Source organism: Capsella rubella, unplaced genomic scaffold (assembly GCF_000375325.1).
Source record: "Capsella rubella cultivar Monte Gargano unplaced genomic scaffold, Caprub1_0 scaffold_8, whole genome shotgun sequence".
Lineage (NCBI taxonomy): Eukaryota > Viridiplantae > Streptophyta > Magnoliopsida > Brassicales > Brassicaceae > Capsella > Capsella rubella.
Genome location: NW_006238916.1, coordinates 52508 through 75037, shown reverse-complemented (window position 1 = coordinate 75037; position 22530 = coordinate 52508). Strand labels below are relative to the sequence as shown.

Genomic DNA, 22530 nt, shown 5'->3' with positions numbered 1-22530 from the left:
ATTCTTCTCTCTTTCGGTTTTCCCGCGCGGAGAGAAATCAATTATTCGATTCTCTCCTTTTTTTCTTGTTAACTTGCTCATTACTTCATCAATTCATAAAGTTCTCTCCTTTCCTTATAAGTTTCTTTTGAATTTTTGAAAACAGAGCCCCCCAAGAACGATGCAAGAACCAGAGATGGAGGGTTACAGAGATATACGCATCTCTGTTGGTTCTGAAGACTCTATGCAATCCGATTCCTTGAACAAAGATGAACACTTACCAACCAATGACGATATGGTTGAAGCGTTTCGTAACTTGCTTCTCCTCCATGGTCACTTACCTGCAAATCATGGAGATCACTACACACTTCTCAGGTTTTTATTTTCAAATTTCTTCATTTCGTCCTATAAAACCCAAAATCTTGCTCATATTATTTCATCAATCAATCAGGTTTCTGAAAATGAGGGAGTTTGATCTGGAGAAATCCAAAGATGCGTTTCTCAATTGTATCAAGTGGCGAGTGGATTCTAAAGTTGATTTGATCTCTAAGGTAAAAAACAACAAAAGGAGAGCACTTCTTTTTTGGTTTTCTTTGGTTCGGTCTGTTAACTAACTAGATTTATATCTTATAATAATGTTGGACAGAAGTTTAAGTTTGAGGAGTACAGTGAAGTGAAGAAACATTACCCTCACGGCTTTCATAAGGTAGACAAAAGTGGTAGGCCAATCTACATTGAGCGACTCGGTATGGTTGACCTTAATGCGTTTCTTAAAGCAACCACACTTGAGAGATATGTTAAGTACCATATTCAAGAACAAGAGAAAACGCTGACCTCGAGATATCCCGCTTGTTCTATTGCTTCAGAGAAGCATGTTTCGTCTACCACTACCATTTTGGATGTCTCTGGAGTGGTAAGATGTCGCCTTTTTTATATGACTTTTATTGTTTGTGTCGGCTAATCTATTGTTTTTGATAAAGGGAATGTCAAATTTCTCAAAAACTGCGAGATCACTCTTTATGGAAATTCAAAAGATAGACAGCAACTACTACCCTGAGGTAGGTGGATTTCTTTTTTTTCCAGATTCATTACTAGCTTCATCAACAATGCTTGCAAATCTGATTGGTTTCGGTTCTAGACTTTGCATCGCCTGTTTGTTGTCAATGCCAGTTCCGGATTCCGGATGTTGTGGCTCGCACTCAAGACCTTTCTTGATGCTCGGACATTGGCTAAAGTTCAGGTAAGAATATGCTAATTGAATGCTTTCTTTCTATTTTTGGTTTAGTCACAAGTTCTTTAACAAGATTTATGTTTGTTTTTAAGGTACTAGGACCTAACTACCTTGGAGAGCTACTTGAAGCAATAGATCCAAGGTCTAAACCTTTTGTACATTCAATTTGCTGTAAACTGGTAAAAGTATTTGTTTGCTTTGGAATCTCAGCATTGTTTGTGCCTGATGACAAAAACAAAACAGCAACTTGCCGACATTTCTTGGAGGAAATTGCACTTGTTCAGATCATGGAGGCTGTCTTTTTAGCGATGAAGGACCTTGGAATGATCCAGACATCAAAGAAAAGATCCAGGTTTGGTGCCAGAACTTTCCATCAAGTACTATTACACAGTTTTCTCCAGTATAACTTGGGATAACTTCTTCTATACCTGTAGGAGCCTTCCACAACCGGAGATGCAGATTCAGAGTGGCAAACTATGGATAACGTCTCAGAAACTGCTTCAGCTATTCAAATGGTACAAAAGAGTTGTGTAAATGAAACTCGATATTATGAATTTAATATTTGAAGCTAATTGAGATGTAAATGGAAATGCAGGATAATTCAGGCAAGATCATGATGACAATGGAGAAGTATACTGCCTTGATAACCGCTATTCTGGATTCTCAGAAGGTGAAATCGCGCGCATTTCACAAGAACTATAATATTTGCTTTCAAGAATCTCTAAAAGTATCTGTAGTCTGATTTGTGTGGGTTGGTTCCTGCAGAAAATTGAAATGCTGGAGGTATCCCTCAATAAGACAAAAAAGGTAAAGAGAGACAAACGACAGAAGCTAAATGGCAACACATCACTTGTTTTATATACGCTTAAGAGTCAAAATGGCCTTTCTCCTATTTGCAGGTCTTGAATGGACTCGCCGAGATCATTAGACCGGATGAAACCGAAGCAAACCTATAGCCAAAATACAAACTGGTTTAGAGCACAAGACAAAAATAAAATAGTTAAGAAAATGTCCTGCTTGAGAGTGTGTGGAATCCGTACTACGGCGATAAATGCAATCATGTGTGGAGCCAATCTGCTCACATGGATGCCCTCTAATTTTACTTCCACAAACAACTGCACTGCACGTGTGGATCTTTGCACTTCAACTTCATTTGCTCACACACATTTATTTCTCTATCTTTTATTAAAATCTAATTCCACAGATTTGATCCTCTTCCCGATGACAATTGCTTCACTGGAATAGCATTATTATTTAGAGATTAAATCATTTCTAATAGCAAGATGTGTTATGTATGTATCAAGATTTGGATGTGATGTATAACAAGTTAACAGAAGACTGACCATCATTATCATGAGCAAACTTTATAGAGAGTAGTAAGTAGTGTGCGAGTTTCATAAAAGCTTCTGCAATAGAAAATTTACAGATTGCTACACCTAAACACTTCCACACCAAACCACGACACCGCCCATCTCAAATTTCAACATTCATGGCAGCGTGGACAAAATAAACAATCAAACAAGATTATAAATAATCTTCCTTTTTAAGCTCTCTACATTTTCAGTTACCATCAAGAAGAACAGCATCCACCTTTCTTGGACTCCCCCTGCCCATCTGACGGAATCACAACTTTCTTGCCATTGCTGAGTGAAGCAGGATCTTGCTTGTTTAGCTCCTGTGAGCTCATCACTTTCCTGCTCAGTATGTTGTATATCTCCTTCACAACCGTTTCAAATGCAGCTGCCACGTTTGATGAGTCCAAAGCCGATGTTTCCATGAAGAAAAGCCCTTGTGCCTCAGCCAATGCCTTCCCTTCCGCTGTGGAGACCTCTCTCAAGTCCTTCAGATCCGACTTGTTGCCCACCAGGATCGTCACAACGTTCATATCAGAGTGCGCTGAAACATTTCATTATAACCATTTCGTATTGAGAGAATTGTTTGGCAGGACATGAGATAAGAAAGAAAGAGCTTTATTTGGTGTGGATTCTTACTGTGTAGCTCGTTGAGCCATCTACCAATGCTGTGGAAAGTCTGCCGTCTGCTGATGTCGTAGACCAGAAGAGCTCCAACTGCACCTCGGTAATATGCAGAAGTGACGGCTCTGAAACGTTCTTGACCTGCTGTGTCCCATATCTGTGCTTTGATCTCCTTTCCGTTGATATCCATCTTCTGTGTCTGAAACTCCACTCCAATTGTCGACTTTGAATTGGGATAGAACTCATCTCTCGCAAATCTGGCAAGCAAATTTGATTTCCCGACTGCAGAATCACCGATTAGAACGATCTTAAAGAGGTAGTCTTCGCTCTTGTCATCTTCAGAGTAGAAAGCCATCTCCTTTTTATGCTCGAGAATACCCCTTCTACAGAAACATGTCTTTACCACTGGCTTGTAAGCCTGTCTACAAGGTTAAGAACAAAACAAAGTGTCAAAGCAAGGAAGAAGGAATACAAGAATAAGTAGAGTTGGCAAAGGACACTTGAGAAACAGGAAAGGTTGAGATCTAAGAGTTAAGAATAGGTGAAATAAGAGAATCTTTAAGATCACCTGTGTCCTTGAGGTAGCTTCCTAGAAGGTTCTGTGCAGCAAAGTTGACTAAATTTCAAAACTTTAAGCTCTCAACCACCGTAAGAAAATCTAACACAAGCAAAGGTATCAGCACATAAACGCATTCTGGATCCAAAAGTAAGACAAGTTACCTCTTGTGAAAGCTGGATCTGGCCCTTTTGACACCTCCTACAGAATCTGGTTACACAAGCTCACATAGGCCTATATAGAACAAGTAAAGGCGACTTTAGTTTATACAAGCTCATCATGAGAATCTAACTTTAAAGTCGGTAGATACAAACTATTGAGAAATCACAAAGGCATGGAAAGCCTCCAATAAGAAAGCAGAGAAATATTGTGGTTTTATCATAAGGAGAAACAGAATTGAGACAGAAAAGACAAGCGGCGGGCCCAATTCAACCAACAAAATACTCATCACTTTGATCACACAAAGTGCAAACTTAAAACACTGATAGAAATCCTCAGTCTTGTCCTTAGGGCTCACATTAAAAGATGAATTGAGTAAATGACCTCTGCAGGTAATACAATATCTGCGTGAAATATGTAATCTTTTCAGATGAAGGTAGGCCATACAGGGATTTTTCTAAAGAGATAATTAAACATCTTTGTAACAGAGAGAATCATAGACACCAAAATTTCACCTCAAAAACTAAACCCAAGTGAAGAAGAACCCCCCCACACCATATCGCTAGAGAGAAAGAAGAGAGATTGTGATATATCTTTAAAGCAAACAGAGCATTGTAATAGAAACCAACTAAAAAAACAGAATTCCAAAGTTACATGGAGAGATCACATCATCAAATGTAAGATCACACACAAAACACAAACACAAACACAAAACGATGATGATAAAACAAAATTCACAATTCTCACAGACCCATATTGCAAAAATAGAGCAAAAACCTCACATTTTACAGGGATAATCATAAGGTGTTGAAAATGAGGGGGAAAAAACCTTGTTTTTATTCTCGGGAATTTTGCTGAGAAAAAAAGGTTACCTTGAAGAAGGAACAACAACGAGTAAAAGAAAAAATGGGTAGAGAGAAGGAATGGATCCAAAAGAGAAGAAGACGAAAAAGGATCCCAAAAATGGAATCGGAAAAAACGAAAAAAAAGATTCAACGCTTCTTCTGGGAAATCAAAGACACGCAGTAACTCCTCTGGCACAGAGTCAGAGAGAAAGAGAGAAAGAAAGAAAGAGAACCGGAAAATTTCCATTTTGGTTTCGGATTGGTAATAATGGGCTCATATTGGGCCCTTATGGACCCCCTTTCCCTATTTTATTTTAGGCCCAACTTCTTTCTCTCTTGGATGTGGGATTCACGGCCCATATTTTATTTTGAGCTTTATGTCTTATAGGAGAGGAGATCATGTCAGGAGCTCAACGTATCCATGATCCAGAACTCTTGGAGAAGCGAGCAAGAGAATGTGGCATTGATGTCAAGACAATATCCACGTACATCGATGCATTCAGGTAACCACAAACTGATCAATCGAGTTGGGTTCCTACTATGAGTTGAGTTGACGAGTGGCTGCATGTTTACAGGTACGGTGGATTCGGAGTGGGGCTGGAGCGTGTGGTAATGCTCTTATGTGCCCTCAATAACATCCGCAAAACTTCTCTATTCCCTCGCGACTCCCAAAGGCTCGCTCCCTAATATCATCGCTCTTCCCTCGCGACTCTCAAAGGCTCTTCCCTCTGCCCGTTACTCTCAGAGGCTAGTTCCCTTAATATCTATCTTTGATTATTGTCAGGCTCCACTGATATTTTCTCATTGAAGATCTTTGAGGCTCTTTCAAGGGTCTTTGTGTAACGCGACCCGCTCCGGATTTCTAAAGTTATTTATTGGAGCGGTTCGTTAGGTGTTTAGCTATCTTTGAACTATTTATTTTTTAAGTGTTGTAACCTTGTTGTATCTCTTAATCATTATTTTTTGTGGCACACGTTAGGTGTTTGCTATGTTTGTAAGACCCAAACCAGAGCACAAGTACAGAGTTTACTGGAACATTTACCATCACACCATAGGCTATACCGTGATTTTACTTGTAGTAGTGAATGTTTTCAAAGGACTAGACATCTTGAGCCCTGAGAAGCAGTGGAGAAACGCTTACACCGCTATAATTGTAGTACTGGGCATAGCCGCGGCCGTGCTGGAAGCTTTTACTTGGTATCTAGTCATAAAGAGAGGAAAAACAGAGGAATCTGCCAAAATGGGTCAGCGAGTAGACAGCGATGGTCGGTCTCTATAATCGTAGCTTTTGTGTAAAGGAAATAGCGAGTGAAAAAAAAAATTCTTGTTTATTTGGTTTGCTTTTGGGTTTCTACGTGCCAGTGTATGGCTAGATTAAATTAATACATTTTGATGTATAATAGTTGTTGAAGTCTTGACAGTTGTGCCTTTTTACAACATTCACGATGTGAACTCAACCGAGTTAATCAAAGCCTTTTATTCATCAACAGTGAGGGAGTGTACATACATAAATCGAATAACTTTTTTGTCTCTGTGTGTGTGTGTTTGTGTGTGTGAGAGCGTGAGAGAGAGAGAGATTGGTTACCTAATAAACAAAAACAACAAGATGCTTCAAAAATGTCTTTTCGAGTGTTTTTAAAGGGAAGGAAGGTGATGATCTGCGTTGGTTGATTCAAGCAAGATCTTGCGGCTCAAGGGCTGCGATTTCTCTCAAAACCTGACTTTTATCTGCTTCAAACCTCTCATCCTCTGCCAACAAAAAGAACCAAACAAAGCAGCATTATTAAGGTTAAGGAAGAGAAGGAACAGATACAAACTCGTCACTTGACAGGACTTTCAAACCTTTGTCAGGTTTCAAATCAGCCAACAATCTCAGAAGCTTGCTCCTGTTTGCCACCAGAATGTTGACTATATCTGCAGGCTTGTTTTGGTTTGCCGCAAACAGCTGTACAAAAGTGACGATGCTTTCATTACAATCACATTGGAGACTGACAAGTGACAATCAGTAAAAAAAACTATACCTTAAAGACATGGAATGCTTCTATTTGGATGCTCTTGCTTGACTCCTGTAAACCAAAGACATTTTAATTTACTTCCCATATAATAGTATGATCAACAAAATAAATATCGAGGAGGGTATTTGTGTTCAAGCATCATACTCTCAGAAGATTCATGAGAATCCTCAAGTTATCCCTTGAGCTAACATATTTCGTCATCACAGCTGAATTTGATCGATCCAGTAATATATCACCCAATAACTGTTTAACATTTACACAATACAATACATCAGACTGATCATTTTCATTTTCAAGAATCTCGTATAAGTAGTAACCCTACCTTAATGGCTTGCCGTCTGGTTATGTAATTACTTGATTCAAGAAGCTTTGAATTGTAGTCTGCGAAAAACTGCAAACCAAAAACAAATTGAGATTATGTGAGTCTGGCATAGGATCTTGAGAGCGTAAAATCACAATGTTCTTCCCTCACGCACAGATATATGAATCCGTATGTAATGTTATTAAAAGTACTTACCCAGTCTTCATTCTTGGTAAGAAACTCGGCAACAGTAGATTTATGCCTTGTCAGCAATTCCTGTCAAAGCAAATACAGTGTTGGAGTTATCATTGCGTTTTGAGAGTTCTAGACAGGAAAAGATGCAAGTTTGTTGCAGCGTTTTGGAACCTTAAAAGTTGCAGCAGCATCCGCAGCAATGTCGAAATTAGGAAGCTGTATATAATCGAAGAACTTCTTCACATGGTCAGACTCCAAAACATATCTGAATCAAGGAAATTGTTATTCTCTGAACCGCTAATTACTTCACAGGACAGGTTGTTAACTGAAGTAAAAGGAAAGATCTGCTCACTTGGCAACAATCTGATGACGGATGCATTCCCTAAACATAGCACCATAGTGTAAAGCCATGTCTGTGTTCTCGAAGCTGACATATAACATGGGAAGCTAATAAAATAAGGAATCTCTTAATTTGGAAAAACTAGCAACTAATTACTACTTCAAATGATATGATATTGACCACTAACAGTAACACTCACTCACCCTTCAATGAGAACATCCATGAGGTCGATGTTGGCTTCAAGATAATCAGATGCAATCAACCGTGAGTTGACTTGTTGCCTCTGTAGATTTGCAACAACTTGTGTAGCATCTTTCCTGGCCTGGTAAGAGAAAAAAAGATCGCAATTCAAATCATCGAACTATATCTCGAAAAAAGCAGTCTCTCCGATTGGGGAGCCTGAATTGTTACCTCCAAGTTGAGATTAGGGAGACATGTAATCAAGAGGCGTAGAGTATCCTCTTTAAAGAATTCTTGAGTCAATTGTGCACAAGCTTCAGCAACAGGCTCTGCTTCGCTGTTTCCATAGAGAATCGATTTCATGTCACGGATATTCCGGCTTAATTCCGCCATCTGCAACCATACATACATCAACCAGACCTCTTTAACAAGACAATTCATTGTCAAATTGGAGCACAAACGCACCCCATTGAGACATTATTGAAATGAATGACACAAAAACCAAGACAGATGATTGAGATCAATTGGAGCACAAATGCAACAAAATTAACATTGAAAGAATCAAACTTTTGAAAAGAATATATCCAAAAAAATGAAAAAGGAAACCTTTTCGTCGCGTTTGGATTCTCGGAGGTCAGGCAAGGAGTTAGATCGATCGGCGTAGAGAAGGAGATCGCGAGTTTGTCGAACAAGGTCAGCCGGAGTGCGTGGCTTGGACTTGAAAAGCCCTTTCATCTTAGCACCGCCGATATCGGACTGATCGGACGGTTCGCCGCCGTAGCCAGAAGAGCTAAGGCTGCCGCTGAGGTGGTGCTGAGACGGAAGCCTCCTCGCCGATGCGGAGGAGGCTTCACGTCCAGCACCTCTCGTTGACACGCACGACCCTATCCTTACACCTTTCCTTCTTCTTCTTCTTCTCCCTTTTTTTTCTCAAATTCAAACAAACAAACAAACAAAAAAAGACAAAACTGAACTATTCCGAAAAATTGAAGCTTTTTCTTGTCTCTGGATATGGATTTGTCTCCTATATCTCCTCGCCTTTCACCATTTTTTTAGCTCATGAAACAGAGAGAGAGAAAGCTAAGCTATTTTCACCAATCTCTCTCTCTCTCTCTCTTGCTTCCCTCGGATTTTAAAACTAATTTATATTTTGTTCTTTGGGGTCATTTTTTTTTTTGATTATAAATAATTCTTAAGCTAAATCAAACTGTTCTTCAGACCGGTCATTAGCAAATCGAATCTTTGACTAATTATTGGTAATATATACAATATCTAATATTACAAATAGATTTTTGATTAGTTTTTTTTATAATTTTTTATTATTTCATTTACCAATGGAATTTGTTAGCAAATATGAATGAAAAAAATATATATATTTTAGTAAATGAGATAGTTGGTACAATTATATCATAAGAAATCACCTTGAATGAAAAAATTGTGAAGCAAAAAAAGGAAAAGGGTAGTTGGATAAACAAAAGAAAAGGGTCACATGTAAATGAATGAGCTATGTAGTAATGGATTGGACCAAAAGACAAAAGGACATGTTCACTTTACACCTTCACTTCTCTTCCCTTCACATGTTCCCCCCTCCCCCTTCCCTTTGTAATTTAGCATTATACAAAACATCTCTCAACGGTCTCGTGACTGATCCCATAATCTCCTCTGTTAGCCATATTATCCGCCATGATTAGCGGATTTGTCAAAACTTGTTCCATTCTTCAGATTTTTGTCTCAACATGTCACACCAAAAGATTATTTATTATTACATTTAAAAATAATATTATGACATTACTTCATTGCCTTTTTTTTGATTATTTTTAACTTTCACATTTTCTGAAGTTTTATAGAAAGAAAGAGAGAGCGGTTACATAAGTTTTAAAAGAAAACTCAGTTGGCAGGCTTGAAGGAATTGAGAATCCTGAATTTTAACCAGGGCTTGTCCCAAACGAGGGCCTCGTAGTTCTTGCTCGCTCCACCTTCATTAACCGCAACGATAAGGCGATAGTTCGTGCCAGAAACCACCTGACTCTCGCCGCTAACAACCGTCTCGAACTTGAGCCCTGACTTGCTCTGTTTGTCGTACTCTGTGACCGCGAACTCGCCGATCTCTACGACGTGGGGGTCTTTGACGTCGCTGATGGGACTCCAACCACCGACACGCGCTGCCGCAGAAGCGTAGACGACGACGAGAGAGAGGAGAAGAAGGAAGATGATCTTAGAAGAGTTATTATTCATCATCTTTGTTTCTTTGGGCTCTGTAACCGTGTCGTTGTTATTGATTTTGTTTTCCTCTAAACTTGATTCTATGGTATTGGCAGGGCACTTCAATATATATACTTGAGAGGTCCGCCACGTGCCATGACGTGTCCTGGATTTCTAGCTTTTTTTGGTAGATAGTTTATTTATGATGTTAATTACAAATGGCTATATATAAGAAGTCAAACAAAATTATTTTATGAAACTTTTGTATTTAATATATTATGATTTATTGGTAAAATAATCAAAAACTCATTATTATTTTTGAAGAAACTGTACTGTTATAGTATAAAATATATATTTTTTCTTTTTAAATTTAAGCCTAATATAGACAAATTAATTGAGGTCTATCCTCTTAAAATATTATAATTTATTGGTAAAATAATCAAAAACTCATTAATTTTTTTTTGAAGAAACTGTACTATTATAGTATAAAACATATATATATATATATTTTAGTTTAAGCCTAATATAGACAAATTAATTGAGGTCTATCCTCTTAATAAGGAATTGGATTTCATTTATGAATTTTGCAATTTGCACTGGCCAACATCTACCTACGAAAACTAAATACACAAAAGGATTTTAACTATTTATAGTTTTTTATATTTTCCTCATTTGACTATTTATAGTTTTCTAACACATTAATTATTTTATAGACAACTATATAGCAAAGGACAAATAAAGAAGATAAATGAGTGTAGAGGACAAACAATAAAAGGAAAACATTATAAATAATAATGATTTTTTTTTTCCTTTGGTTTGTTGTGTTTGTAAAAACAGTGGTATGGTATGGACACGTAGGACCGCTGGTTTGTGCCACTTGTGTAGTATTTTTAAGAATCAGCCAAGAAGAAGAAGAGAACGTTACACTTATACACAAACACATTAATACTCATCGTTTTATACTAATTTAACCCTTTTCGTTTTATTATATGTACTACACAGAAACAAAACAAAAAAAAAATGACCAAACTTACCGACGGTACATTTTTTTTTTTTTTTTTTTGCCGACGAACCCCATACACTAGTTTATCGGAATTGATTCTCTTTGTGAGAGAGCCAAACATGTACCGACAAACCTACATGAGAAAAGCAGTAACCGCGTATTCTTGCACATTTCGCAAGTTTATCGGCACTGATATTTTTAAGTCTAGAAATATGCTTTAAATTGAACTCCAAAAAGGAGTCTCTAAGTTCCTTGTAGTCTCGAATCTCTGAAGCAAAGGCCGGCCAATCCTCATCGTTTGCCATCATTCTAACCAAATCCAAGTAATCCGTTGCAATTGTAACTTGAACCACCAATAGATTGCTCAGACATTTCATTGCCCAAAGGAGAGTATCTAATTCTGCATGGATGGGCGAAAGACTTCGTGGGGAGTAACGCAAACCTAGTTGGAAAGTCCTATTACCAATGGAAGCTATCCAACCATGACCACTCCTCCTATCCTTCTCGTGCCAAGATCCATCAATATAACACACCAACACGTTCGTTGGTGGAATCCATTCGTCATCCCTAAGTGTCCGAACACTAGGTAAGGCTACCAATGTATTAGCTTTTCTCCAAAGTGTTTCCTCTTGAATTGCTTTATCCTTCGTATCTTGGGGTAGCTCCGAAACATTCTCGAAGATCAGTTTATTCCGCGCTTTCCAAATATACCATATATACCATGGAAAAACGCTTAAATCCTCCTCGATGACACCACCTTCTTTTCCTCTCCAGAATAGGAAATCAAGATTACCATACAAAGAAGAAAGGGGGAACACCGACGGGTCTGTTGGAATAGGTGAAAGGGCCCACACTTGTCGAGCCGGGGGGCATTCAAAAAATAAATGGTTGATCGTTTCTTCCTCTGCCCCACAACGGGGACATTCTTTATCTCTGCCGATGTGGCGAAAATGTAACCTTTGACAAAAGAAAGCAATCTTTGCCGAAAACTATCATCGAGGGTACATTGAAAGCACAAAAGAAAGCAATGTTTGCCGAAAACTATCATCGAGTGGGTTACAAAAACGGTCCCATTTTTTTGTGAATTTTTGACCACATATATATATTTCCCAGTTCCATCATACATGTATTGACCATAATAATAATAATTATCTACACATATATATAGCTTACAAGGCAATTCAAAAACTTATGCGCGGTATGATAATCCAATAGTGTGCTGTGTTTCCCTCGTCAAACTAAACTCCTCCCTTTGATGCAAAAACGTATGCCCCTGCATGTCGTCATGTAATAATAGTATATATTAACAAACTTGATTCTAAATAAATTATAATTAGAGTAATGTTTTAGTTATTGAGTCAGATTAATAGCTATACCAAGAGTGGGCATCAAGATGGAGAGAAAGATTGTTCCGGCGATCTTGAGAGGAAATCCTGTTTTGATCATGTCTTTGATCTCGATATGCCCCGTTGTGAACCCAACGACGTTTGAGGGTGTTCCCGTTGGGAGCAAGAAAGCGAACTGAGCCCCTATGGCACCTGGAACCATCAGTAGCAGAGGGTGTATTCCCATTGTCTTTGCTATCTCTATCAGCAACGGGACCAACAATGTAGTTGTTGCGTTGTTTGAGGTGAACTCTGTGATGCTAGCAGCTATGAGGCAAACGGTTGGAGCAATTGCCCAATAAGGAGCTGTTTCGAGAAAGACCAGTCCTTTTGATAAGACTTCGGCTAAGCCACTTGTGCGCACTCCATCGGCTATAGCGAATCCAGCTCCCAATAGCAAGACTATGTTCCATGGAAGTTTCTTGCATTTGCCCCAGTCCATCAGCTTCTCTCCTTTCTTAATCTTGCTTGGGATTATAAACAGCAATGTCGCCATCATCACACTCACCGTTCCATCCCCTGCCCGGCCGTCGAAGATCACACCCCAGCCGGGGATGTCATCTGTTATATTTCTTGTCATCCACAACACAACCAACCCACCAAACACGGTTAAGACCATCTTCTCAGCGAAATTCATTGGTCCTAACATCTCAAGCTCTCTCTTGAGATGAGATTTGTGGAGATAAGGAGAGAGAGCTTTTCCTGCTCCTCTGGGACAATACAGAACACATAGAATACCCCAAAGCACCACGAATAAGCACAAAGCCAATGGGAAACCAAAAAAGAACCACTGGCTGAAACTGATTGGATCAGCCTCCGGGAAATAACTTTTCCACATTCCCACAAGTATCAGATTCACACCTGTTCCAGTGAGTGTGCTCATTCCACCTATTGGTGCTGAGTATATCACACCAAGCACCACCGCCCTACAAAACTTCCCCACTGCAGGAGGCACAACTTCCGACGAAGACGACGAAGAGGGCAACCTCTGAAGTATCCCCGTAGCGACTGGCATCATCATGACTGCAGCCGCTACGTTGTGCATCCACATACTCACGAACGCTGTTGTAGCGCATATGCCAAGCAGAAGCAGCGGCGCGTTTAGCGGCTCCACGCAGAACACCAACGTTATCTAGTTCAAAAATTAGATTATCCATAAGAAATATGTTAGTACCTTATCATAATTAGATACGTTGGGAGCTCCACATAATTACTATATCTCCTACTGTTAAAAGATCATAGTTTCAAATAATGTTAAATAAATAATAATTATAGTTGTGACTTGTGATCAGCTTAATGATTGGAGACCGAACAACTTAAATCATAGAGTGTTTACGTGTCTTATAAATGATACAATGGATTGGCCTAAGGGCCACAACCCACATGATATGACGCCTCATCTATATAACACAAAGTATGTTTATGATCAATCAAATAAAGAAACTGGCTTAGGTAATTTTCAACATTGAAAAGAGAGGACTCTTAATATATTTATATGATCAATTTATTAGACTTTGAACTTTATGTAACAACAATAGTTTATGTAGATGCAAATGATGATTGAAAGAAAAAAATTGTGTGAAGAACTAAAAAAAAAAAAAGACAAAGGGAAAACATAATATGGCATCCCCACGTATATGCATGGACCACTAAATGAATAATTTAAGAGGAAGTGGGGATACGATTCAATTGAAACACTCTACCTAGTTTTAGCTTATCATAGTTTTGTAATGAATGATTAATAATAATAATTAAATGAATTGAGTTATGTGAAAAAAAGAAGAAGAAGAAGACTAACGTTAAGGGCGAGTCGGCGATGGATGTTGTAGTGTTCGACGGCGAGAGCGAGGATGAAGCTGCCGAGGACAAGGGAGATGACGTCATCCATGTAAGAGTCCGCCACCACATCGGCCGACGAGATTCCAAAGAGAGGGAAGAGGAAGAGCGGCGTCATGGAGGTGATAGGCATGGGAACGGCCTCCGTCAGCCACCACGCGAACATCCAAGCAAGAACGCCGAGCATGTTCTTAGCCGTCGTCGTGTCATCTCCCCCGAGGCGTACGCATAGACACACGACGGCGCAAAGAAGAGGACCGAGAGCTATGTAACAGTTTTTAGGTGTGAATATTGTCCGAAGCTGTTGCCCCACCGTTTGACGTTGGAATGGTTCCTCCTCATGTCGGACGACAGGTAAGAGCGGGGATTTCAGATCGTCGGATCCGGCGACGGCGACATCGCCACCGTTCATTCTGTTTTATTCCGTTTTCTAATGGAAGGACCAAAAAAAACAAAAAGAGTTTGAGAAATGTAAACTACAACTTCATTGAAAGGTGCTAGAGGAGCCTTTTTATAACTGTATTTATTTTATTATTATTATGTGTTTGGCAAATATTTAAGTATAATATAGATGTAATTTGTGTGGTCATATAACAAAATATTCGGTTTATGAGAGTGAGTGACACATGATTAGTATGTAAAGACATTCTTAATTAGTTGAATTCTATTTATTCCCCTTTAAAATGATTTTTTTTTTTGTCAGTTTGAAAATTTTAATTGTGTTTTCTTTCAACCAACTAAAATGTTATCCAACGTGAATCACATATATTTGCTGGTTCACAATTTTATTCCATTGGGGTCAAATTAGTTTAAGAGACAACTACAAATGTATTATTGAAGACAAAATGGAATTATTGGATAATGGGTAAACATAAAAAAAGGTCATTGATTCTATAGTGAATATGATTGATGACTTTTCAGTTTGTCTAAGAAAGATATTGTTTTTTTATTTTATTTTAATGTTTGAATATATAAATTTTAAAAATGACCCATGAAAATGATGGGGTGTGACAAATTACAAGTTACAAGTGGCGAAGCTGTGATGGCTAGAGATCAAGATGACAAGTTATACTCTTGGAAATGTGAATGACCCCAAAGTCACTAGAGATTAAGATGACAAGTAATCATAAGTCATAACAGTCTATCTGCTAAACTAATTTAATACAGTCCTATAAACCAAGTACTATATGGGATTAAATATATAGGTATGTACTTTCAAGAGTTATGGATAAACTTGGCTTCTCCATTTATGATTTGAGTTCACTAGTTTCGTTTTATCTACGATCTATAGCTTTGATTAATATGTAATATGTTATATGAATAGTAGAATAATCTAATTATTTTAATAATATCTTTTCTTTTGAAGCTTAATAATTTGATATTAATGGTATTTTTGGGGAAAAAACCAAAATGATGGTATTTTGTTCTTATTTATATATATAATACTATTATTATATAAAATATGTTTCTTTATAGTAATATTTTGCTTTTTTTCTAATTATAATTCTTATATGATTGTAACGGAATCATTTCTCAAAAATCGTAAAATGGTATAATTTTGAAATATTAAAAAAAAAATAACAGATTAACAATTTGAAAACTTGAAAAAGATACTAGCAAGCTACATACCTGAAATTTATAGATGTGCTTATGTTTTTGATAAAATTGAAATGGAATCAATTTTCAAAATCGTTAAATGGTGTGGTTTCGAAACATAAAAAGTAACTGATTAACAATTTGAAAACTTGAAAAATGGTATACTAGCAAGCTACATACCTTAAATTTATAGAAGTGCATACCATTTATATTATTATTCGTAAATGTTTTTTTTTTTTGTGGTTAAGAATAAGTAAGAGGCTAAGAAAATGTTGAATATATATTCAAAATAAAATAAAAATGTTGAAAAAGATAGAAATGAATGAGGAGAAAATGAAAAAAAAAATAGAAGCCAAACAGTTGGCAAAGAGTATAGAGAGAGAGAGAGTGAGACACGTTCGTTGTGCAGCCTTTGGTACTCCTCCAGAGCCCAACTTCCCTGGTTCACACCTTCCTCTTCTTTTTTGTCCTTTCTCTCCAATAATATGTAATTTTGGAACAACTCTTATATATATATTATCGTACTTTATCATTTATATATCTTGAAAAGACCTATGAAGAAAGAAATTTTCAAGAATTGAACATATATGTTATTGTATGGTGGTCAAATCTTTTCATACATATAATATGCACTAAATTTGGTCTATGAATCGATAAGCTCACAGCCTCGTACACACACATGCATGTATAATATGTACGTACGATGAGTTTTGCTATATCCAGTTTGCAAACAAAAATGAAGACTATGAAGTGCTATATATTCCCTTAAAATATAGTTTGAAACTAAAGATGATATATTACATATAACAACAACACAATGAGAGAAAGAGAGAGGTGTGGTACCAATGGGATAATAATCTCTTGTTTTGAAGAAGGAAGGGGTCCAACCAAAACAATCAGGTTGAATAAGAGCCAGTAGGGTTGACACGTTGGCAGATCACATTGATGATTTGATCATGAATCAGATTGAAATAATATCATCATATACATCTCATTCATCATGACTCATGTGATGTGGCTGTCTTTATTCGACCATTTCAATTGTTTTGAGGTCTATATATATGTGTGTGTGGTCTCCAAACTTTAGTTGGATGTATATATTTTCTACAAGTCAAATCCGATTCATCATATCCCACACTAATCAAATTTCGATTTTGTTTTTAATTAGTTTCTTGAAGTGTTTAACTTTTACTTTGGTACAAGAAATGTTTAAGACCGTCGTCACACCATATCTTTTCAACAAATTTCTTTCCTAACCCTCCTACTTGTGGTGAGAGATAAATTTTGATAAGATAAATAATGAGAGAAAACGAAGAGGATGCATAAATAAATGCGTATAAGATATGAAACTATACAAAAATAGGAAAAGAATACCGAATACGTAATGGTGAAGAACCAAAGCTTTTGATTTCTAAACTTAGGCAAAACCCAAAGACGGAAACAAACAAGTTCAAGCTTCTCTCTCTCTCTCAATGTCCCATTCACATGCCACATTAGGCTAACTCGTTTTTTTTTCTTTCTTTCTTTTTCTAGTAGCCTTTAACGAGGCTCAAATTTAGTTCGACACATGGCGCTAACTATCAAATATCAATTGCGGGGAGATTCTTTTTTTTCTTTCAAAAGATTACAAAACACAATTCAAGATCTGCTGAACCAGAAGTCTTCTCTTATGAATCTCTCATTGGTCACTGTTAATTACAGAGACAACGCATATAATGAAAACAAAGTTCTTTTATTATTTTGACTTCACGTTGTAAGCAGGAAATAACAAACATTTTGTAAGAACAAGGCAGTGAAGAAAAACACGCTCCACTAGTTTGATAAGTCGATCACTTGATAGGTCTCTATGGCTCTCCTCCAAGCTCAACTCTCAGGTTGTCATAAGGATACACTCTCGGTGTCTGCAGCAACACAATAAGAGATGATCATGAAATGGGAAAACAAGTTACACTAAGGTCAGAAAGATACACAAAAGCAGAGATATGAAATGCCACAGAAGAACTTCAAGATTAAAAGAAGGGCACCAGTTCATCTCACGTATAGACAAGAAGACATAGAGCAACTTCTTAGCCCTAAACCTTTTACTCAAAATCCTTGAAAACAACACTCATCATAATATAGCCTTTTGGTACAAAGTCTATGATTCTAGGCCAGTGGACACAAAAAGAACAAGCCTATACATTTAATCTGCTGATAGATAGTCTGATACAACCACCTCTATGAGGCTTCATGTTTCTCTTACATGCTTATGACCTTAACATTTACTGAGTTCCAAAAAAACATGGTGGATGTTTCTTTCAAGTTTTCCTAACTAGTATGTATGGTCTCAACTCTCAATCAATCAATTAAGACAGGATGATGAAAACAATGTGGGTTATAAGGTCTCTTCCTGTAAACTGGTGAGATGCAAAAGCAAACAGCAAGAATGGTTTATATGTTCATAAACAGGCAAAATGCTAAAAATGAAAGCGAAATATTGTGGGCATTCAACAAATGAAGAAACAAAGATTGAGATGTGCGATCATTCAGTTATGCGGCAAACACATTGTCTAAGCACTATGACAAGTATGTATCTCATATTTAGGTGTAGTGAAAACGATAACGAGCTTTGAGTAGAAAAACTTGCATAGAGATATAGATATTGCAGCACAAGCAACGACTAAATGACACTCAGGACAAAGCTTGTGCGTTAGAATTAAGAGCCAAGTTGAAAGCTTTTTTGACGTACGAATGGAACTTTGGAAGCTTTGTCGTTCAAAACAGCGAGCAGACCAAGAGTCGCGAAGAACCCTAGACCGCCACTCAACCATGCCAATGCTTCATACTGCTCATAGTCATCCCCAAAGAATCTCAATCAGGTAAACAAAATACAATCAAGGACAGATATATAGAAATGGAAACCAATACCTTTCCGACGGTATCAGCAATCCGATCTATGCAAGGTTCTGGGAACGCAGTCCCGTTGTCCCACATCAGCTCGTCGTTAACCGAAAGCTGAGTCGCAATTAGGGGTTTTGAAAATCAAATACAGTTTCCAAAATCGAAAGAAATTGAGAAGAAGAAGGGATTTGACTCTCACCGGCTTATTGGGGACGATGTGTTTGCCGACGGGGAGACCCATTCCGGCGCGTTGACGGAGAGAAGAGCCGACGGATCTGGCAACGACGCCGTTTCCGCCCATGATTCGTGAGGCCACACCACTCAATCTTCCAGCCATTTTCGCTCTCTATTCAGGTTTCTTCTTTGGGGATCCAACAAAAATCTCAATCGAGAAGACGAGAAAGCACGCACTACCGAAACAATCCCTTCAACGGCGTCGTTTCCAATTAGGTCAATATTGTAATTTCCTTATCTTAATACTATGATACAACTACAACAGACGCCATCAGAGTTGGGACTATAAACTTTAGCATCATTTCTATAGTTTACACAACCAACACTCGACACCTTTATGACCATTTCGATTCAATTGGGGGATTTAGCTAGCACTGTTGAGTGCCCTGGTTGAGTGACATATCATATAAAATGTCCCATGATCTATAAACATTAGACATCCCATAGAGTAAAAAGAATTGTCAATATGATCAGCTTTAGTGGTTTTAAACAATCAATCATCACCAATCAGGTTATTAGATGGATCCAGCATAGGGAAAAAAGGGTTAAAGATTCTTGTGAAAAGTAATGACATGAATTACTTGATTCCATAGCAAACGCAAAAGCATAGCGAGTCTCTCTCTCTCTCTTTTCACACACCATTGTCTCAGCGTAAACAGAGAAAAACTAGTCACTGTAACTTGTCCCAAAATGTAAAAAACAGTAGAGAGTACTAAAAGAGAAGGAGAGAAAGAGATTGGATTATTCGATAGGGGTTCCCTTAGGCGTTGATGGTGTTGTGATTCCAGGAGGTAGAACAACAACCTTGAGAACACCAAATTCAACATCCCAACCGATGGTGTGGGTGGTATTCAAAGGTAGCTCAGGGGAACAAAAAGGACTTTTCATGCTTCCCAGGTAGGTTCGACCGCTCTCATCATGCTCATGACCAACGTCTTTGATCTCAGCTTTGAATCTGATTACGTTCTCATTAGCAGAAACTTCTACATCATCCCCACAAGCACCTGGCACGTCTACTGCAAAGTAAAACCCTCCTTGCACTACTGTTGGATCCCAAAAAAGTGCTTCCTTGCGACCTTTCACCACATACGGATGATCCTCCAAACGTATCCCGGATTTGCCTGTCGTTTGAAAATTAGATTGTGTGTTGATATATGATTGTAGAAAAGATGGTGACTTTAGAGAGGAAATGGGATATCGAACCTGTGAAAGGAGGCACAGTGAGAGTACACGTGTTGTCCTGTTGATCCTTGTTCACCCTCACCCTCGAGAGAATCATCCTTAAAACCCCGTCTTTCATTTTGACATCGGCCACGCCTGTGATCTCGCAGCAGTCACAGCCCAGACCGGCTGTTCCGGAGTACTCACGCACGCCTTCCTTCTGGTTGACGACAGTCTCGCCGGAGAAAAACACAACCTTTTGTCTGACGGCGTCAACTCTGACGTGAACGGCGTCGTCTGGAACACCGGGCAAGTCCACACGCACATAGAGCTTGTCGTCCTCCAGAACCTTCACTTGGACGAAACCCTTTGGACCCTCTTTCTGGAACTGGTTGTTCGTCGCGTAGAACCCCTCTGCCATCAGTAGAAAGATTGAAAAGATATAATGTAAAACGTCAAAAACTTCATTAAGAAAGTAACAAAGGAAGACGACCCTTATCAAATATGGAACTACAATAACTCGATCGATCTGCATTCATGATAAACAAAATTAAAAGACCTTACTTTTTCATGGCAAAGATATGTATATTTACAGAGAACCATGGAACGAAACTTAATTATCGAAGTCAACAAAGCTACAACTTAATCAGTAAAGAAGTACTAGCTTAATCAGCTTCATTTTCATGCACACGAAAATTGTAAATATTTGTACCAAGTTCATGTTAACACTTAAACCGGAAAAAGGAGACAACTTTCTAGAAAAAAAAAACAATATTGTTCTAGGGAAGATTAACAAAGAGATATAGAGAGATAACGACAGAAGAAAGAGATAGACGACACCTCGAACTTTAGGAACTCTTGACATGTCCAGCAATTGTACCTTCGGCTCACCCATCTCTCTCTTCTTTCTTTCTTTCTTTCTTTCTTTTTCTCTCTTCTAGTTCTAGCTTTAGGCTGCGTAACAATGGCGTTTTTAGTGTTATATATTCACTCTAAAATACAAAATATAGACGAAGCACCATGATGACTATGCGGTCACTCCAGCTGGCTTTTTTTCGCCTTCAATAGCGAAGTTTGACTGGTCTTGCCTACGTCACTCTCTTCATCTTTTAAGTTTTTCAACCCACTAGTAAAATATAAAATACATAGTAACTATCTCTCGGTAAATAAAATTCAAAAGAAACTTGCTTTTTCTCTTTTTGATTCTATTTTTTTACCGTCGTTTTCTCTTTTGATGTTTTTACCGTCGAGAAATAGCTGACGCCACCAGTTCTATGAGCTGTCCCATGATTTTCCTCATTTTGGTTTTCCACATACGACAAAAATTAAACTACTGCAAAAGTAAAGCTGTTCCATGCCATGCCAATCTCTTCACAGTGATATGGAAGAAGACGCTGACGTAAGCAATCCTCAAGGGGTTAAAATTGTGATCATGTACAAGTTTTCAACCATTGTTTATTAGAGTGTTTATCCAGTCTCTATCTATCTATCTAGACGCTTGCTTCCATTGATATTGCTCCAAATTTCTCCAAGGTTATATATGTATATATATGTGCTATATATATCCAGTTTGATTATGGCAAATATATATAAAGTCTGATCGATTATAGCTAAATTAATGAAAGATTAAAGCAAAACAAAGAGAAAGCTGACAACACTGAAATGCATATAGAAGAAGCAAGATCGATATATAGCCTACTTAAAAAAGTCTTAAACCATAAAAGATGGATAAAACATAAATATATAAAACCAGGTGCATGATCAAAAGCCATACGCTAGCTAGCAATAGATAGAAAACGAAGAGATCAGGTGCGATGATGTTTCTCAATCGGGTAATGGATCATCTTCTCAATGACTTCAATGGAGGCGTTTTTGCCGGGGATCTTAGGGACGGTGACCCAGAGCACTCCGTTGATAAGCTTCACCTTAGCTTTCTTGACGTCGAACGCCTTTGGGTTGAACACCATGGATCCTCCGTATTTGCGTCCGGTGTTTTCGTACTCCGGCATGGCTGGTTCGTCGGCAAAGAAGTGGACGTTGTTGGCCACGGGGTCGACCCAGTAGGTGAGATCTGACTCGGGACACCCAGGCATGTCGACTCTCATCACGCACGCCTTCTTCGTCTCACTCACCTCGTACACCGCCCCACTCCCACTTTTCAGAAACGGGCTCCTCATCACTACATATACACAAATTCCTAATCTTGTTACTACGTGACTTTCACGTAATACGTACAATTAATGAGAGATTTGTATAAAAAGACTCGATTTTTATTAAAGAAATAGCAGTGAAAGATGAAAACTTTACATGGAGTCGGAGAGCTCTTCTCGCCGGAGCTGCTTGCGTTGGCTTCCATTTTGCAGCTCGTTTCTCAAAACGACGCTGTTTCTTTTTTGCAAGTCAAAGAAAGTTGTGTGACTGTGTGTGAGACTCTCTCTCTCTCTCTAGTCTCTCTA

At 38.1% G+C, this 22530-nt stretch overlaps 8 protein-coding genes across 11 annotated transcripts; 1 reads left to right on the top strand and 7 right to left on the bottom strand.

Annotated features, from left to right (window-relative positions):
* The first annotated feature begins 251 nt into the window (after positions 1 to 251).
* Positions 252 to 2479, top strand: LOC17874829 (phosphatidylinositol/phosphatidylcholine transfer protein SFH11). Its single transcript, XM_006280558.2, has 11 exons — positions 252 to 354; positions 431 to 530; positions 626 to 892; positions 960 to 1037; positions 1118 to 1219; positions 1303 to 1352; positions 1454 to 1562; positions 1645 to 1725; positions 1806 to 1880; positions 1976 to 2017; positions 2110 to 2479. Exons 1-11 carry the CDS (start codon positions 275 to 277, stop codon positions 2164 to 2166), a joined length of 1041 nt encoding a protein of 346 aa, XP_006280620.2. The 5' UTR covers positions 252 to 274; the 3' UTR covers positions 2167 to 2479.
* A 58-nt stretch (positions 2480 to 2537) lies between these two features.
* Positions 2538 to 4955, bottom strand: LOC17874942 (ras-related protein RABA5a). Of its 4 annotated transcripts, none has more exons than XM_023779233.1 (5): positions 4684 to 4955; positions 3907 to 3976; positions 3755 to 3844; positions 3202 to 3608; positions 2538 to 3106 (listed from the first exon to the last, which is right to left on the bottom strand). In XM_023779233.1, exons 4-5 carry the CDS (start codon positions 3539 to 3541, stop codon positions 2781 to 2783), a joined length of 666 nt encoding a protein of 221 aa, XP_023635001.1. In that variant the 5' UTR covers positions 3542 to 3608; positions 3755 to 3844; positions 3907 to 3976; positions 4684 to 4955; the 3' UTR covers positions 2538 to 2780. The 4 variants fall into 4 exon arrangements, with proteins under 4 accessions (XP_023635001.1, XP_023635007.1, XP_023635010.1 ...); XM_023779239.1 differs by having other exon boundaries at positions 3202 to 3604; XM_023779242.1 differs by having other exon boundaries at positions 4731 to 4955.
* A 1239-nt stretch (positions 4956 to 6194) lies between these two features.
* Positions 6195 to 8895, bottom strand: LOC17875505 (putative MO25-like protein At5g47540). Its single transcript, XM_006280687.2, has 11 exons — positions 8384 to 8895; positions 8009 to 8170; positions 7801 to 7919; positions 7610 to 7684; positions 7429 to 7522; positions 7279 to 7338; positions 7084 to 7152; positions 6906 to 7004; positions 6768 to 6812; positions 6589 to 6691; positions 6195 to 6495 (listed from the first exon to the last, which is right to left on the bottom strand). Exons 1-11 carry the CDS (start codon positions 8510 to 8512, stop codon positions 6419 to 6421), a joined length of 1032 nt encoding a protein of 343 aa, XP_006280749.1. The 5' UTR covers positions 8513 to 8895; the 3' UTR covers positions 6195 to 6418.
* A 704-nt stretch (positions 8896 to 9599) lies between these two features.
* LOC17876761 (cysteine proteinase inhibitor 5) lies at positions 9600 to 10084 on the bottom strand. Its single transcript, XM_006281233.2, has one exon. It carries the CDS (start codon positions 10013 to 10015, stop codon positions 9665 to 9667), a length of 351 nt encoding a protein of 116 aa, XP_006281295.2. The 5' UTR covers positions 10016 to 10084; the 3' UTR covers positions 9600 to 9664.
* Positions 10085 to 11988: 1904 nt separating this feature from the next.
* LOC17877121 (tonoplast dicarboxylate transporter) lies at positions 11989 to 15915 on the bottom strand. Its single transcript, XM_006281582.2, has 4 exons — positions 15833 to 15915; positions 14166 to 14633; positions 12359 to 13499; positions 11989 to 12255 (listed from the first exon to the last, which is right to left on the bottom strand). The coding sequence occupies exons 2-4, from the start codon at positions 14613 to 14615 to the stop codon at positions 12221 to 12223; spliced, it is 1626 nt and encodes a 541-aa protein (XP_006281644.1). The 5' UTR covers positions 14616 to 14633; positions 15833 to 15915; the 3' UTR covers positions 11989 to 12220.
* A 1521-nt stretch (positions 15916 to 17436) lies between these two features.
* Positions 17437 to 19061, bottom strand: LOC17876636 (NADH dehydrogenase [ubiquinone] 1 beta subcomplex subunit 8, mitochondrial). Its single transcript, XM_006281260.2, has 4 exons — positions 18879 to 19061; positions 18707 to 18793; positions 18528 to 18623; positions 17437 to 17700 (listed from the first exon to the last, which is right to left on the bottom strand). Exons 1-4 carry the CDS (start codon positions 19014 to 19016, stop codon positions 17644 to 17646), a joined length of 378 nt encoding a protein of 125 aa, XP_006281322.1. The 5' UTR covers positions 19017 to 19061; the 3' UTR covers positions 17437 to 17643.
* A 405-nt stretch (positions 19062 to 19466) lies between these two features.
* Positions 19467 to 21004, bottom strand: LOC17877328. Its single transcript, XM_006280894.2, has 3 exons — positions 20915 to 21004; positions 20117 to 20488; positions 19467 to 20034 (listed from the first exon to the last, which is right to left on the bottom strand). Exons 1-3 carry the CDS (start codon positions 20967 to 20969, stop codon positions 19655 to 19657), a joined length of 807 nt encoding a protein of 268 aa, XP_006280956.1. The 5' UTR covers positions 20970 to 21004; the 3' UTR covers positions 19467 to 19654.
* A 715-nt stretch (positions 21005 to 21719) lies between these two features.
* LOC17875107 (14.7 kDa heat shock protein) lies at positions 21720 to 22514 on the bottom strand. Its single transcript, XM_006281226.2, has 2 exons — positions 22382 to 22514; positions 21720 to 22253 (listed from the first exon to the last, which is right to left on the bottom strand). The coding sequence occupies exons 1-2, from the start codon at positions 22428 to 22430 to the stop codon at positions 21880 to 21882; spliced, it is 423 nt and encodes a 140-aa protein (XP_006281288.1). The 5' UTR covers positions 22431 to 22514; the 3' UTR covers positions 21720 to 21879.
* Positions 22515 to 22530: the final 16 nt, after the last annotated feature.

Coding starts and splice junctions, on each gene's coding strand:
- LOC17874829 (XM_006280558.2), top strand. CDS start 275: ATGGTTGAAGCGTTTCGTAACTTGCTTCTCCTCCATGGTCACTTACCT. Junction 1,220..1,302: donor GGACATTGGCTAAAGTTCAG/GTAAGAATATGC, acceptor TTTGTTTTTAAG/GTACTAGGACCTAACTACCT. Junction 1,563..1,644: donor ACATCAAAGAAAAGATCCAG/GTTTGGTGCCAG, acceptor CTATACCTGTAG/GAGCCTTCCACAACCGGAGA.
- LOC17874942 (XM_023779233.1), bottom strand. CDS start 3,541: ATGGCTTTCTACTCTGAAGATGACAAGAGCGAAGACTACCTCTTTAAG. Junction 3,107..3,201: donor ATGGCTCAACGAGCTACACA/GTAAGAATCCAC, acceptor GAAATGTTTCAG/CGCACTCTGATATGAACGTT.
- LOC17875505 (XM_006280687.2), bottom strand. CDS start 8,512: ATGAAAGGGCTTTTCAAGTCCAAGCCACGCACTCCGGCTGACCTTGTT. Junction 8,171..8,383: donor AATCCAAACGCGACGAAAAG/GTTTCCTTTTTC, acceptor GTATGGTTGCAG/ATGGCGGAATTAAGCCGGAA. Junction 6,813..6,905: donor TTCTCATGAATCTTCTGAGA/GTATGATGCTTG, acceptor TTTGGTTTACAG/GAGTCAAGCAAGAGCATCCA.
- LOC17876761 (XM_006281233.2), bottom strand. CDS start 10,015: ATGATGAATAATAACTCTTCTAAGATCATCTTCCTTCTTCTCCTCTCT.
- LOC17877121 (XM_006281582.2), bottom strand. CDS start 14,615: ATGAACGGTGGCGATGTCGCCGTCGCCGGATCCGACGATCTGAAATCC. Junction 13,500..14,165: donor ATCGCCGACTCGCCCTTAAC/GTTAGTCTTCTT, acceptor TTTTTGAACTAG/ATAACGTTGGTGTTCTGCGT. Junction 12,256..12,358: donor CATCTTGATGCCCACTCTTG/GTATAGCTATTA, acceptor GACGACATGCAG/GGGCATACGTTTTTGCATCA.
- LOC17876636 (XM_006281260.2), bottom strand. CDS start 19,016: ATGGCTGGAAGATTGAGTGGTGTGGCCTCACGAATCATGGGCGGAAAC. Junction 18,624..18,706: donor TTGCTGATACCGTCGGAAAG/GTATTGGTTTCC, acceptor GACTATGAGCAG/TATGAAGCATTGGCATGGTT. Junction 17,701..18,527: donor AAGCTTCCAAAGTTCCATTC/GTACGTCAAAAA, acceptor GTGTTGCTGCAG/ACACCGAGAGTGTATCCTTA.
- LOC17877328 (XM_006280894.2), bottom strand. CDS start 20,969: ATGGGTGAGCCGAAGGTACAATTGCTGGACATGTCAAGAGTTCCTAAA. Junction 20,489..20,914: donor AAGAGTTCCTAAAGTTCGAG/GTGTCGTCTATC, acceptor TACTGATGGCAG/AGGGGTTCTACGCGACGAAC. Junction 20,035..20,116: donor CACTGTGCCTCCTTTCACAG/GTTCGATATCCC, acceptor TTCAAACGACAG/GCAAATCCGGGATACGTTTG.
- LOC17875107 (XM_006281226.2), bottom strand. CDS start 22,430: ATGGAAGCCAACGCAAGCAGCTCCGGCGAGAAGAGCTCTCCGACTCCA. Junction 22,254..22,381: donor GAAGAGCTCTCCGACTCCAT/GTAAAGTTTTCA, acceptor GTGTATATGTAG/TGATGAGGAGCCCGTTTCTG.